Source organism: Argopecten irradians, chromosome 6 (genome assembly GCF_041381155.1).
Source record: "Argopecten irradians isolate NY chromosome 6, Ai_NY, whole genome shotgun sequence".
Classification (NCBI taxonomy): domain Eukaryota; kingdom Metazoa; phylum Mollusca; class Bivalvia; order Pectinida; family Pectinidae; genus Argopecten; species Argopecten irradians.
The window spans coordinates 21,694,425-21,710,868 of record NC_091139.1 but is presented as its reverse complement, the minus strand read 5'-3'; the positions used below and the strand labels follow the sequence as shown (position 1 = coordinate 21,710,868).

The 16,444-nt window shown below is 35.0% G+C and overlaps 1 protein-coding gene across 1 annotated transcript in view; it reads left to right on the top strand.

Moving 5' to 3' along the window:
• Window positions 1-16,444, top strand: part of LOC138325321 (brefeldin A-inhibited guanine nucleotide-exchange protein 1-like) — a 31,494-nt gene that overhangs the window by 7,757 nt on the left and 7,293 nt on the right. Inside the window, 23 exon segments of the mRNA XM_069270883.1 lie at window positions 1,193-1,348; window positions 2,994-3,162; window positions 3,445-3,679; window positions 4,180-4,279; window positions 5,580-5,702; window positions 6,410-6,535; window positions 6,694-6,880; window positions 7,216-7,327; window positions 7,645-7,679; window positions 7,882-8,052; window positions 8,476-8,560; window positions 10,293-10,458; window positions 10,774-10,928; window positions 11,392-11,520; window positions 12,018-12,176; window positions 12,560-12,695; window positions 13,329-13,466; window positions 13,783-13,877; window positions 13,880-13,954; window positions 14,427-14,578; window positions 14,773-14,945; window positions 15,474-15,634; window positions 15,989-16,119. Coding sequence (XP_069126984.1) covers window positions 1,193-1,348; window positions 2,994-3,162; window positions 3,445-3,679; window positions 4,180-4,279; window positions 5,580-5,702; window positions 6,410-6,535; window positions 6,694-6,880; window positions 7,216-7,327; window positions 7,645-7,679; window positions 7,882-8,052; window positions 8,476-8,560; window positions 10,293-10,458; window positions 10,774-10,928; window positions 11,392-11,520; window positions 12,018-12,176; window positions 12,560-12,695; window positions 13,329-13,466; window positions 13,783-13,877; window positions 13,880-13,954; window positions 14,427-14,578; window positions 14,773-14,945; window positions 15,474-15,634; window positions 15,989-16,119 — 3,169 coding nt within the window.

Below are 16,444 nucleotides of genomic sequence, written 5' to 3'. Positions count from 1 at the left end.
AGATAATGAAGATTGGGTAATCAAGTTACAAAAATCAAATTACAAAAAGAAGTTATTTTCATTCAATAGCATGTAGTGCAACGTACAATGTATTGAAGTTGAAATATTAATAGCTTGGTTTTGAATGTTCAATATGCAAATTATCTTGTAGAATTCTTTTCAATGCACTAGTCATAATTATACATTATGATGTTAACCTTGATATACTTTGAAAACTTTTGCATGATTATTTTTTTATTCCTGCATTTCACTTTGTTTTCATATTGGTCTGTTGATCAAAAATGCATGCTTGGGAATTATTTGTTATGGATTTGTTTGAAGTACTCTAACCAAACTATTTGGCGGTTCTTCCTATCAAACTTTAATTAGAAAAATAAAAAAGGTTATTATTTGATTGCTAGTTATTCCATCCTATTAAGCTGTCAATACTAGCTTCAATGTTATTTTCTTCGTCTTGGTCAGAGTCATAGTCCCATGCAAGCTACTTCTGATATATCCCATCAATTTTATTTAAAAAAAAAAATATTGATAACATCTCTCATAGAAAGATGAACATGTAATAATTATAATGTAAGGATTTACACCCCATTTAGTTTACAGTTATATAGGCCTAATAAATTAACCATTCACTGTTATATCACCATTTAATTTACTAATTCACTATTCTCCTGAAATGAATCCACCAGGAGCAGAAAGAATTTGAGTCATTCATTCCTTTGTAGAAAAAAAAGATGTGTGATTCTTTGGAATACAAAGGGGAGGATGATGGGGAGTCATGTGTCCTGTAGATTTTAATGAATGATTTAACACTAGCAAAGTGAACTGTATGAACCCAGTAAAGCTAGTGAGACAGGTAGACAGCTTTGATAAATGTAGTATATATAGAAACACTGCTTTTACAAGGTCAACTCTCAAAAAAAATTTGATTGATAGAAAAGGTCTACATTTTGGAAAAAATCTTAAAATGCAAAACTAATAATTATTTTAATCTGCAGTTTTAGCTTGAAGTGATCACGAGTTGATTTAAGATGAGGAAACTAATGTATGAGATCATTGCATGAAAATGAAGGAATGATTTTGAGCATTTGAACCTCTGTAGCAGATACAATATTACATACCTCAATATGCATAAAGTGAATTATTGCTTGAATTTTTCCGCCTTCTTTATTCTTTTACTTTTTGGACTTCATAGTTGAACATTCACCTTCTGAGGAAAGTGATGAGCCCAACCTTGGTGTTAATGATTCAGTAACCTCCCAGTCTTCCCAGAATGCAACAGAACCTTCCCAGAATGCCACCGAATCTGCTCCTTCGTTGTCGGGGAGTAGCAAATCTGGCAGTTCTTTTGGTAATTGTGTTGTTTGTTTGAGTGTTGTCTAATAAGAAGGATTGACAATAAACTGAATTTTTAATTTCTAAGCTAATATTGTTATTTAGGAATGATTGTATATATCTTCATTCTTTATTTCATCATTTTAAGATTATATGACTCTTTCATATGTACATATGTAGGATAGAACTATTCCACCCGAGGGTACAGAATTTTGGGTCAGAACCGAGGCTTGCCGAGGTTTCTGACCCAAAATTCTGTACCCGAGGGTGGAATAGTTCTATCCTACATAATTTACATATGAAAGAGTTATTTTCTCACATTGCTTGTCGAGTTACTTGCACGAAAGGTGAGGCAGCCATTTTGTTACAAAATCTTAACTTCTTAAATAATTGATCGATTTTAAAAATAAGAACGCCATTCGAAAGAGCTCATCAAAGTTTGGTTTATCTTTGTAACATAAACAAGAAATCTTAGGTAAAAACGGTTTGAAATGCAAATTAAACAAATGAAATGGTAAATAAATCCGGCAAATCAATCGAAATAGAAGAAAAATGACGTCAACTTTGGCTGATATGACGTCATCTGATTGTTCGGCAATTGTGACGTCACAGCTATGTAAGATAGATTTATCTTACATAGCTGTCTTTGATGGGACAACTCTATCTTACATGGCTAGCTTTTTAAGATAATGTTTTAGTATTGATGTGTAGGTAAAATGAATTTATTATTTTTAGGCATACCAATATGTGTTTGTATATTATTTGGTAATTCTTGTGTGCATGAAAAGGACTTAATATGATCTTTCTAAACAGCTTCAAAATTTGAAGAGAAAATGTAAATTATATGTGGATTCAAGGGAGATAATTTGTGATTACCACTCTGCACACTAAACCATTTCACACTTAAGTGCTCTAATTATTGAATGCATGTTATTAAACCTTGTATACAACAAACTCGCACCCAATAAATCTGCATTATGAAAAGTATAGTGATTAACTCCTTAATTTGTTATAAAAAAAAATCACTTAATCAAATCAAATTGCAATTGATTACAAACCCATATGATGTAAAACCAGGTGAGGACAAAGAAATTTTGAAATGTTACAGGTGAAATCTGGGTTGGACTGATGGTAGTGATGCATGTTAAGAAGTGGTGATGTTTATGATAATGCAGCAGGATATCTGTTGTCTGAATACTTCATGGATTAAATGATTTTAAAAAAAATGTAATAAACCTATGCCAAAACTTATATGATATATAGAGTTTTGAATCTAATCAATCCTATCTATATAGAAAAGCAATAATTTTTTTACAGTTTTAGACAAATCTTGTAATTATAAGGAATCTTTAAAAAGTAGATTTAGTAATGTATGATATTTAGTAATATTTGGCTTATAGTCTCTAGGTGGTACTAACATTTACTTCTAGCATGGTTTTATAGACCAGAATAATGCATGTACATTTTTGGCTGTTATTTAGTTGATTTTTTTTCATTTTGGGGACTGATTTTAAGAAACTTGACAATTAAAAATATTTATGGAGATGCAAAGTGTTTCAGAAATTTTTTGTTGTTAACTTAGTTATTATACCAAACATGACTGTTCAGACGGATATAACTTGTTTTCATTATAATTACAAGAAATAAAATCATCACTGCAGGTCTAAACAAGCTGGATGCTGAGGATGCTGACACCCTTGAGGGTCAGGAGGGGCAGGAAATGGCCCAGGGTGTATTCGCTCACATTCTACAGAAGGACGCTTTCCTCGTTTTCAGAAGTCTGTGTAAACTCAGCATGAAGCCCCTGGCTGATGGTCCACCTGATCCAAAGTTAGTACTCTGTAAACATATGTATCCATACTTTCAATGTGTTTCAAATAGTTGAAATAAACCACCAAATAAAAGCTAGTACCATAGTCTTATATATAAGTCTTGCTGTTGGTTTATGCAAGGCAAAATGGCATTCACCATAAGCAAGGACAATTATTAAATTATACATTAGAAATTCATTGTATTATTTCACAAATATTAAACAGCTTTAAACTGCATGTTAGGCAAGATTGAAACAGACTTGTTTATACTGTTATATGTATGTATTTGATTATTTTACAGATCCCATGAGTTACGGTCTAAGATCCTGTCTCTGCGTCTTCTGCTGTCTATCCTTCAAAACGCGGGTCCTGTGTTCCAGACAAACGAGATGTTCATCAACGCTATTAAACAGTACCTGTGTGTAGCATTGTCCAAGAATGGGGTCAGCTCTGTACCTGAAGTGTTTGAACTCTCTCTTGCCATATTTCTGACACTCTTGTCCAACTTCAAACAATACCTAAAAATGCAGATTGAGGTTTGTATACCGACATTACCTGAGCTTGTATATTCATAAATATGAGATAGGTGGATGAGTTGTGTGTGTGATTTTCTATGGTCCAAAATATTCTATAAATGTTTCAAATAACCTGATTATAAACTCAAATATTATTGATTTCTCGCTAGTATTTATTTTGTTCTATAGAGATTCCATCTTTGCATATTACAGAGTTAGCTCCCTTGTGAGTAGGGATCAATTGTTGCGTCATTATTTTGTGAGCACAGTTCACGTTATTTTCTCTGAAAAGTATGACGTAACGCTCTCAAACACATGACATCACAATCAATACCTACCTCCAAGGGAAGCTAACTCTGTAATATGCAAATACAGAATAGATAACCTGAATATAAACTCAAAATTTTTTTTTATCTCTCACTTGTATTTAATCTGTTATAAAACACTTCATTTTACTTTCACATTTACTCCTGAATAATCGGGTAGATAGGTTGTACTTTATCAATTTGATCTGCTGCCAGGTTTTCTTCAAAGAAATTTTCCTGTCTATCCTGGAAACCCCCAGCAGTTCTTTTGACCACAAATGGATGGTGATCCAAGCACTGACCAGGATTTGTGCAGGTATGCGTTCTGTGTAAAGGTTTGGTAAGCATGTTTGGAGACAGATAAAAAGACCATTCATAATGTTTTGTGGAGCTGTTACAAAAATGAGATTTTAGTAGCAGGATAACTCAGAAGTTTCTGATTGTTCTGATCTCTCTAACCATAATATTTATTGTTTCTGAAGGTTGCAAGAAATGGACCTGTGTGAACTGGTTGGTTGATCCTTAGCCATCTTTTAAAGCAAATCACATTGAAAATAATTTTGTCAATTCACGGGGAAACAAAACCAGCATAATGGATTTACAAAAATGACTTTAAAGATAAAGTAGACCACTTGATTGTACAAGCCTTAATTAGGGCCCCGCATGGAGATGCGGGTGCCCTATAGTAATCAGGTTGTCCGTCCGTCCGTCCGTCCGTCCGTCCGTCCGTCCGTCCGTCTGTCTGTCTGTCTGTCTGTCTGTCTGTCTGTCCGTCCGTCCGTCCGTCCGTTTTTTTTTCTTTTGCACATTAATGATGGAAGGGAGTGGAGTATTTTCCCCATATTTTACATGATGATTCCCCATCCATCCTAGATCTGCTTGGTAATTTTTCAGGCTGAAATTAAATTAAAAAATCGGCCATCTTGGATTTTAACATTTAAAAAAATCACAATGTTGTTGCTCTTAACTGATAAACATTTTGTTATAACATTATGATGCAAAGTTGTTCAGAATTAAACATGGAGTTGACTGTCCAAAGGTAAGGTCATGGGCCAAGGTTACTAAGTCAAAGGTCAAGGTCAAATTTAAAAAAATTATTTTCTCATGAACATTTTGCTACAACATTTATAATGAAGCAGAGTTGTTCAGAATTAAACAAGAAGTCAACTCACCAAAGTTTTGACTGCTTAATGCACTTTTACATGATTAAAATATTTGAGCAAGACCTTTATTCCCTTCCTTTCACATTTGTTATGTGTTTCTTCAGCAAACTATGAGGTTTACCTTGTTTAAAAGGGGTATTTGAGTTAATTGTATGCTCTTAATGTAATGTTAGCTTGGAATCAGGATTCAAGTTAAATACTTGGAAGACTTTTTCCAAAGAATTATAATAATGTACCATCATCGGTTTCCCAATTAATGTTGACATTAATTATTTATTAGCAACATATAGCTAACACGGAAGAATTCGTTGTCAAAATACTACTTTTCCACTTAAGCACGTCAGACACATAGCGGGGCCCTTTCTGACGTGTCAGTGTTCTAGTTATCTATGTATCATTCTATTTTTCACCAAAGAAATATTTTTGATCACTGGCTTTCTTTTCTATGAACAGATGCCCAGTGTGTAGTGGATATCTACCTGAACTATGACTGTGATTTGACCTTGGCCAATATTTTTGAACGACTTGTAAATGATTTATCTAAGATTGCTCAAGGAAGACATGCTCTGGCTCTAGGTAAGATTAATAGAATCTTTCTCGATCAAGAGGGTGTGACAACAAAATCACAATCCAAGGGGTAATTCATGAGCGTCAAACCCCAGGCTTGCTGAGGGTTGGACATTCAGGAGTTCCCCGAGAATTTTGATTTTGTTGTCACACAATCATAGGCAGGGAATGATTCTTTTTCTCCAATATACAAAAGGAATAGAAGAGATAATAGCCTAAAAGAAGCATTTTCACCGCAACATGAACATGGTTCAGTTGTCTGTGCGTCAATATTCATGACGTCATCTACAATGCACGCCACGGTCACACCGCATGAAGTCATGACGTCTCGTAATTGTTGTCAGGTTCAAAAGGTTAGTGCGTGCAATCTGTCATACCCTAGGGGTTGACAGAGTAATCTCTGACGGCTTAAACCTGTGACAAATCAGTGAATGGTGGGAGAAACCATTATGTATCAAAATCTATCTCAGAAATTATCAATGAATATTTAATTGAATTTTTGACTGTGGTTATTTTTAAAGTTTGTTTCTGTTAAGCATTGAATAGCACTATGCAGTTCTTCTGAAATTCAAGCTATACTGATTTGTCTTATTTTAGGTAAATCATTTAATATGACACTACTGCATCAAAGTGTCATTTTTGCAAATATTCTAAAGGTAAATTGATTAAAAAGAAATGGGATTTGTGTCACAAGATAATATTTTTGTTCATATTAGGTGCTACTCCTAACCAGGAAAAGAGTATTCGGATAAAAGGTTTAGAATGTTTAGTGTCGATACTGAAATGTATGGTGGAATGGAGCAAAGACTTGTACATCAATCCACACTCACAGTCTAATTTAGGTAAGTTTGCCCTGTATGTTTATAATATAAACAAACTAATTTTTTCACTAAAACTAAATGTCATGTTAGCAATCTGAGATGGATTGCAGCTTTCAACTTAGGGTTTTATGGTAAGAATAACCAAATATATATACATGATCACACTACATCTTTTACAGGTCAAGAAAGCAAGCCTTCCAATGACACAGACAATGACTCTGGAAACGGTACAATGAAGAGTTATGGTAGTGTTAATTCCATCAACTCGACGAGCAGCTCACAGGCTCCGAGTCTGTCCCTGGACAACCCGGAGGAGTTTGAGAATATAAAACAACAGAAGGAAATCATGGAGGCAGGAATAGAAATGTAAGCTGTAAGACTTATTGTATGGGAAAATAACAGACACATTGAAAGTGTTCTAGTTCTAACACAAAATTATTAATGACAAGGATATTCTGTATAATAGGCCATATTGTTGATAGTATTTACTCTACCTTATACAATGTCACTATTTAAAAAGGGTATACAAGAGCATGTCTGTCTCGTCACAGAAAACTCAAAATATGAATGGCTTCCCAGAACTCTAATGATAACGATGAGTGTACCCATGCATATTAGTGTGTTTACACCTGTTTCCATCAAAAATAACTCTTGATTTCATCTTTAATAGGGTTATTTTTTGATTGATTGAATGTTTGCAGGTTTAACAAGAAGCCATATAAAGGTTTGCACTACTTACAAGAACAAGGCATGCTCGGTACTGCGCCCGATGATGTAGCAGAATTCTTTCATTCCGACGAACGCCTTGATAAGGTTTGTTACATTTCACACACATCTCTGTATGTTATGATAGAAACAACTATTTCATCAAAATAGATGACTGATATTGATGAACTGTAACATACTTAATGTTGATTTTTGATAGACAGGTGACATATTGGTAACAATTCTTGACTGTATTATTTATTATTTTCAATTTTGGAAGACATTTAACTGGGAAATGTTGCTGGAATCTTTTGTTTAAAGTTTTTCTTCTCTACACTAGGCTTTATTTTTATATTGTTTGAATCATTGCAAGCATCAAATACATTTTCTATGAAAATGAACTAATTTATTTTTCTGTGTTGCAGACTGTCCTGGGTGATTTCCTTAGTGAAAATGAGAAGTAAGTGACAATATTACAGCCATTTATCTACAAAAAATATTACAAACATTAATCTACAAAAAAAAATTTTTTACCGGACTAGTATTGTTCATGCTAGGAGTACCACTTATGAACCATATGTTTTATAGTAATAAAGAACAGAATTAAACTGCATTTCGTTTTGATGGAAAAAAATGTTTTCATCTAATTTACTCTTTTATAGACAAAATAAGGAAGTGATGTATGCCTACATAGATCAGATGGATTTCACAGAGATGAATTTTGTGCCTGCACTTCGGCGGTTTCTAGAAGGATTTAGGCTACCTGGCGAGGCTCAGAAAATTGACAGACTTATGGAGAAATTTGCATCACGATATTACGAGTGTAACACTAAGTAAGAGCAATTATTCTAAACAGGGTGTCTATTAACACTTCCTGTCTATTCCAAAGACTAATTTGTATTATGAACACAGTGTCTTTGTGAAATAATATCTTGTGACATTACTAATCATGTCAATAATACATTGAAATTTCAATTATGAATGCCTTGGATAGCAAAGTATGTCCTGCCCTATTATATGTAACCCTTCTGAAAATGGTTTTACGAAAAAGCTTATTTTAATCATTGATTATCCAACTTATATGTTGGTGAAATGCAGATTCATTAACAGTAAAATTAATATTTTTATCAATTGCATGATAAAACACTCTTTCCAAATCTCGCATATCTTCTATTTTTGTGAAATATAGAAAAAAATTAATATGTGTTTAATCTTTGAATATTAGTATGATTAATGTGTGATGTTTTCCTCTTTAGTACGGAAATCTTCGCCACGGCTGACGCTGCCTATGTGTTAGCCTACTCTGTGATAATGCTGACAACAGATCTCCACAGCGCCCAGGTAGGAACTGTTATTATACCTAGACATCTTTGATAGAACATTCTTTCAAGCTTGGGGCTGTGATATGTTGTTTGAAAAGTAGTCTCAGATAATTAATACAACTTTTGGCTAAAAGCTTGTTACCAATTAATCAATAATTTTAGAATGACATGCATTAATGAAATTTACTATCATTCATCAAATACCCAATATAGAACCAAAGAGCCTGAGCCTAACTCGATTTGCCCTCTTCTACTTCCAGAGTATAACTTCCGTTTACACGATTGTAGCTCTTCTACTTCAGGAAGCTCTTCCGTCTATAGGCTGGAAGATCTTCTGTGAAGACTTCTCTTCTTAGAAGAGCACAAATCGAGTTGAGCTCTGTATTGGTTTATGAGACACTTATAAAGCTATTAATATGTACAGAACTTGTTATTATAAAGTGAGATTAAAGCACAAGAACAAAATGTATCATAATAAAAACTAATGAAAAGAGCTAAATCACATATCTTTTTCTCTCTCCAGATAAGATATTGCTCATGAATTTAAATGTTATCTTTGTGTTTTTAGCTCACCTGGCCCGAAGGGCCGGTGAGCTTATGTCATGGCGCGGCGTCCGTCGTCCGTCGTCTGTCCGTCAACATTTCCTTTAAATCGCTACTAGTCATAGAGTTCTGCATGGATTGTAACCAAATTTGGCCACAAACATCCTCGGGGGAAGGGGAACAGAATTTTTATAAATTTTGGCTCTGACCCCCCGGGGGCAGGAGGGGCGGGGCCCAATAGGGGAAATAGAGGTAAATCCTATAAATCGCTACTTGTCCTAGAGTTCTGCATGGATTGTAACCAAATTTGGCCACAAATATCCTTCGGGGAAGGGGAACAGAACTTGTATAAATTTTGGCTCTGACCCCCTGGGGGCAGGAGGGGCGGGCCCAATAGGGGAAATAGAGGTAAATCCTATAAAACGCTACTTGTCCTAGAGTTCTGCATGGATTGTAACCAAATTTGGCCACAAACATCCTTGAAGGAAGGGGGAAAGAACTTGTATAAATTTTGGCTCTGACCCCCTGGGGGCAGGAGGGACGGGGCCCAATAGGGGAAATAGAGGTAAATCATATAAAACGCTACTTGTCCTAGAGTTCTGCATGGATTGTAACCAAATTTGGCCACAAACATCCTTGGGGGAAGATGGAAAGAACTTGTATAAATTATGGCTCTGACCCCCCGGGGGCAGGAGGGGCGGGGCCCAATAGGGGAAATAGAGGTAAATCCTATAAATCGCTACTTGTCCTAGAGTTCTGCATGGATTGTAACCAAATTTGGCCACAAATATCCTTCGGGGAAGGGGAACAGAACTTGTATAAATTTTGGCTCTGACCCCCCCGGGGGCAGGAGGGGCGGGGCCCAATAGGGAAATAAGAGGTAAATATTCAAATTCCTTCAAAAAAGAAACAATGAACCTGTATTCAGAACATGACTTGACATTACAAACCAGGTGAGCGATACAGGCCCTCTGGGCCTCTTGTTAAGGAGTTATATCCTACATTTTGTCATCAAATACATGATAGTAATAAGTGAAGCAATGTATCATCATGTAGTCATTCGTAATTTTTTTGTCAAGACACTTTTCTTTTACTGCCAAGACATGTGTCTCCAATTATGATCAGTACAGTAAGAAAATCTGAAGAAATAAATATAATGTTAAACTGAATTGAACCCCAAACTAATTGTTTATTATTGATTTGATCAGGTTAAAAGTAAGATGACAAAAGAACAGTACATCAAAATGAACAGAGGCATAAATGATAGCAAGGACCTTCCAGAGGAATATCTCTCTTCTATTTATGATGAGATAGCGGGCAATGAGATTAAGATGAAAGTCACTGGAACCACCAAAGCAACATCTACAACTGCAAGTATGTAATGTAAATCTTTGTCTATGGTCATCTGATGAAATGAACCTCTTTTGTGAAATTTTGAATTTTAGAAGAAAAGATTATGGTTAACAACTAAAAAGAAAAGTAAGCCTCATTTGTGATAAATGTATTTTTATTTCATACTAGAAACATAGCTATTTTAGCAGATTTGATTTCACAAATTGGAGGCTAAATGCATTGGAGTTATTACTACAATATTGTTGAACATCAATTCTCCCCTCTTAAATATATCCATTGTTTTAGTCACCCATAAATACATATAAAGGTGAGCTGAGTTTTATCTGTCCATTACAGAGGACATCACCAGTGATAAGCAGCGTCGTCTGCTCTACAACCTGGAGATGGAACAGATGGCTCACACAGCCAAGGCCCTGATGGAGAGCGTCAGTCACGTATCGTCCAACTTCACCAGTGCCACACACTTAGAACATGTCCGACCTATGTTTAAGGTAAGGAGATATTAAAGAAATGATAAAATGGCGGCAAATTTCTTTAAACAGAGCTCATGATCAGCCATCTTATTTAAGTCACCTCCTTTAAGTCGAAGTTTCAGTCCGTTGTTTGACTTAAATTTGAGAAATTATGGCCAATACCATTAAGCCAGAAGGAATTACAGAATTGTGCCTGTTAGACCTCTCAATTTATTTGGTTTTGTCGTAGTTTACTATAATCACTGTATAATGTTTGATTCTTCACATATACTAAATGTTCTGTTTAGTTTTACGATATATGAAACAAGGAAAATAAATAAATTACAAATATTGAATGTTTTGGATAATTGTCTCAAATACACTTCAGTTAAAATTTCAATCACATGTATTCTGATGAGGAAATCCACCGTCTGTGATCTAGAACATCCCTTGGCCATGTCTTCTGTATGTAATATCTAGTCACTGTTATTTTCCTTTGTAGATGGCCTGGACACCATACCTAGCAGCGTTTAGTGTGGGTCTACAGGATTGTGACGATACCATGATAGCCAGCCTATGTCTGGATGGTCTTCGCTGTGCTATTCGTATAGCGTGTATATTTCATATGGAGGTAGGTCTTGCTTTAATCAAACTGCTCATAAGAAGATGGGCTTTGACAGATTTAATTTCAAATCTCGTGGAACATTCAGCAGAATAATAGTGTCAGAAATTTAAATGTAATAAACAACATTGAAGTCAACAAACCAAACCATGGACAGGATACTTACTGATACTTACTTATAGTTGGAGAAATATTTACTGAATAGCCATTATTTCCTTAATACTATTTGAATTACTTATTTACAGATTGAGATAAATGTTTTAAAATGGTAATTTTATGACAATAATGTTTCTTTCACATGATAGGAATCATGAACTAAAGCCAGATAATGAAGCTGTACCTTGTCATTAGTGATCTTATAAGATATTCTAATTGTGATATTAGTCAGCTCACTGCTACATGCGTATGTTTAAAAAATTATTGTAAATGCTTAAAAAAAAATAATATACTGTTAGTGGTATATTATATTTGATATAAACTGAATTTTGTGGGGCCATATATTTCAGATTGAGAGGGATGCCTATGTACAGGCCCTAGCGAGATTCACACTTCTAACCGCAGCATCGCCATTAACAGAAATGAAAACCAAAAACATTGACACTATTAAAACCCTCATATCTGTTGCTCACACCGACGGAAACTACCTTGGCAGATCGTGGCTGGAGGTGAGCTCATTAATTTGTTATTGAGGATTTGTGTGTAACACATTTTTTCAAAGGATTAAAAGGTTAAAAGTCAAAATTTGTCTTGGTATACTCTGAAAGGAAATACAAAGTATCTAACACCTGTATACAGGAGGACAGAAACTTTTGTTTAGGTTAAAGCACAAAAAAAAAAACTTAAAGCACAAAAAAAAAAACTTAAGCAAGAATTTGATATTTTAATTGGTATAAGTTTGCAGGAATAAAGAGAAAAGATACTTAATTTTTTAGGTGCTTTGAAAAGTGGCTTTATTGCTGATGTGTAAGATTGTATGCTGTTTATAATTGAGCAAAGCAAATTTTCTCTGTCTGATTTGAAGATATTATAATTACTGTTGTTGTTTCAGATTCTGCGATGTATATCACAACTAGAACTAGCACAACTAATTGGAACTGGGGTAAAACCCAGGTCAGCCCACCAACACCATAGTCGAGGCCACGTCGACAGCGCTGGACACCCAATAGAGGCATTCGATCCTGAAGGTACTACAGCAACTGTAAAATCATGTATTTCATGGAATATGGGGATTTTGAGATCCCAGAGCAACGTGAGTCAAGTACGATTTATTGTCAATTAGTCCCACCATCCTGTGATTATGACAATTTATGTGATTTTTGTGACGTCATAATAAGCTGAAGGTGGGACTTTTCAACAGTAAAACGTATTTTACCCATGTCGTTTTGGGATCTCCAAAACCTGTATTAACTGAAAGTCTTAGATTAGTTATGCTCTGACTGTGAGTAGGAAAGGATATATAGTGTTACCTTTACCACCTCTTTACTGTCCTGCTCCATTTACTTAAGGGGCCGGGGGGGGGGGGGGGGGGCAAGTGGTTAAGGGGGGCCAGGGGGGGGGGGCAAGTAGTTAAGATGTCCTGACATATTACCACCTGCCCTTCACATCTGGCATGGTATGATAGTCAGAGCACATGTAGTGCAGTTGCCAGGTTCTGTCCATAGAACCGTGGTTTTCCTTGTGATGCTTTGGCTTTCCCCTGCCTTCAAAATCGAGTATGTCCTTAATAACATTCTATTCATAATTCTCATGAATATTTATGTTTTTACAGGAATATCTTAGTCTTCATGAACAATTCACTAAAACCTTCTTTTTTTCAGTGATAGCCCGTGGTGGTCTGGATTCTAAGAGACTAGCTAACCTTCAGGAACAGATGGGTGAGACAAGCTCCCAGAGTGTGGTTGTCGCTGTCGACCGTATCTTCACAGGATCTGTTAGATTGGACGGAGACGCTGTGGGTGAGTGAGATGCACTTTTATCCTCTAATATTGAAATACAGCTGAGCTGTTTAATTTTAAGTATTTAGTTGGTCATGATGAAATTAATTATTTTTACCTGCCAACTTTGAGTTTTGACTGATATAAAGAAAAAACTGAGTTTAGTTATATGTTGTTATGCACTGTTTTGTACATAAGTGTTTTTGGTCCATTGTAAAAAAGGAAAATATTCAGCTGCTCGTTTGTATATTTAAAAAAAAATCAGTAATCAGGATCCTTGCATTTGAACATTGACTCTAGAATGTATGTATAATGGTGGTGTATTTTGACTTGGTAGTGGAGTTTACACGCGCTCTATGTCACGTGTCATTGGACGAGCTGGCTAATGTGAACCACCCCCGAATGTTCAGTCTGACCAAGATTGTGGAGATCTCTCCTACTATAACATGGGTCGTATCAGGCTTCAGTGGTCTCGTATCTGGCAAGTCCTTGGTGACCACTTCAATAAGGTATCATTCTTTGCATCATTATTTTAAATTTGATAGAACATGTGCAAATGTACAATGAAGCTGATAAAAAAGACTTTTATTTTCACTCTTTTTACCCAGTATTTGAATGATAAAGTTAAGACAGGTCAAATATATTGTTATCAAATTTTAGTGCAAAAAAACAGGATAGGGCAGTTATGAAAATGGTGCATTTTTAATAATTGTCATACCAACAACATACAGAAAATTCAAATAAATGCCTCCACATGTAAGTGTGAAAGGTATGGTGAGCAAAGTGTTAATATATGATCACAATGGTAAAGGTCATGATTTCACATCTTTTACTAAGAGAGTTATAAGTCAAGGCAAAAATTAGGTTTTAAACTGGTTTGAATTTGAGTGTACATATGTAAAAAGTCCCTCATGACTATTGTAAAAATACACAAATACAACAAGAACATCAGATTGTATGTCTCGAATACTTACTTTGTAGGTTGGTTGCAATCCAAATGAAGATATTGTGTTTTTTGCTGTTGATTCCCTTCGCCAACTTTCCATGAAGTTTATAGAGAAAGGGGAGTTTGCCAATTTTAGATTCCAGAAAGACTTTCTAAGGCCTTTTGAACATATCATGAAAAGAAATAGGTAAGTTCATCAAGATACCGATCTCTTCTATCTTAATTGCAGATTATTTGGTTACTTATTTTGATTCAAAAGTTTAATATCAAAATTGTATTACATAATTACCACATACCCTTTATTTTTGTTGCTTCTGAAGTTGTGTTTTTTCCCCAACATTTCTAGTCCTAATGAATAAAAACTGCTTCATTTTACATCAGGTCTCCCACAATACGTGATATGGTTGTGAGATGTGTCGCCCAGATGGTGAACTCGCAGGCAGGAAACATTCGCTCTGGCTGGAAAAACATCTTTAGTGTCTTTCATCTTGCGGCCTCAGACCATGATGAAGGCATTGTAGAATTAGCTTTCCAAACTACAGGCAAAATTATCTGTAAGTGTTTGATGTATCATGTTGATTTAACAAAGCTTTGATACAATAGGTAAAGAGAGATACATGGGCTGATATTTTTGCTGCAATAAAGATTTAGGGCACAGCCAGGGTTTGATGTATTAGCTATATAAGATATATTCACACATATACATCTATGATGTATAATTATCAGAGGCTTAAAAGTATTCCTTTGTGGCTAAAAAAATCACTATTTCTATTCCAAAACCAACTTCAGTAGCCAAGGGTTCAGTAGTCTACGATACTGCAGGTAGAGTATCGGACTGAATACCCTTGGCTAGCGAAGTTGTTCCAAAACATGTTTGCAAAAAATAACTTAATTTTGTGTATTAATTTTTTCTACACATACCTTTCAATAAAAGTGAGGTAAATATTAATTTGCAGAGAATTTTTTGCTAACTTAGGTGAAATTTGTGAAAGTATTTTAAGCTCATATACAGCAGATTCTTTACTTTGCGATTATTATATGACAGCTATTATTGACATGTTTTGTTTGTTTGTATCCTACAGCTAGTATATTTGAAAAGCACTTTGCGGCTGTGATAGATTCCTTCCAAGATGCTGTCAAATGCCTATCAGAGTTTGCATGTAATGCAGCATTCCCGGACACCAGTATGGAGGCTATACGCCTCATCAGGAACTGTGCCAAATATGTCGCCGAAAAACCACATGTAAGTGGGGTAAATTTGAACTTAGATTTTAGATTGATTGATATCTAATGCTTTCACTTCAGTTTCAAAACAAAAGTATCTTTCTGAAACTAAAACAATGATTCATGAATACCCACTAGACTGGTTATGACTACAGACTGTAAGAACAAAGGGTTTGTGAGCTGTATTAAGGCAGAGCAGTGTCTTTTTATTAGTTACTTTTAAAAAGATAATGTTAATCTGCAGATAGAAAAGAGGGCTAGAAAAACATATTATCTATTTTGTCTGTTAATGATTTCCCATTTCCTGTTTGAAGGTTAAAAAATGTTCTGTATTAAAAAACGAAATGAATTTAAAAAAAAAAATCATTTTTAGATGTTCCGTGAACATGCTGGTGACGAAATCAACGTTCCTGAGGAAGATCGTGTGTGGGTGAAGGGCTGGTTCCCTGTACTGTTCGAACTCTCCTGTGTTATCAACCGTTGTAAATTGGATGTCAGGACCAGGTAAGCTAAAGTAAAAATTGTATAAAGCTCCAATACAGGAATGTATTACAACAGGTAAGAAAGTTACCTACTAGCTGAAAAATATTGATGCTTAAGAAAACTGTTAATTTAGATATTAAATGCTTACAAAGGGTAGTGACCTATGATTTATAGTTACTTATAAATAATCCAGATTTTAAAAAAACTTTTAAATGAGTTTGTTCATTAACGACATTTGTCAAAAATGACAAAATCAATACCCATTGCTCTTTCAAAACAAATTGTCCTGGTCAAAGTTTTTGATAATATTTTGAAAACAAATTGTCCTGGTCAAAGTTTTTGATAA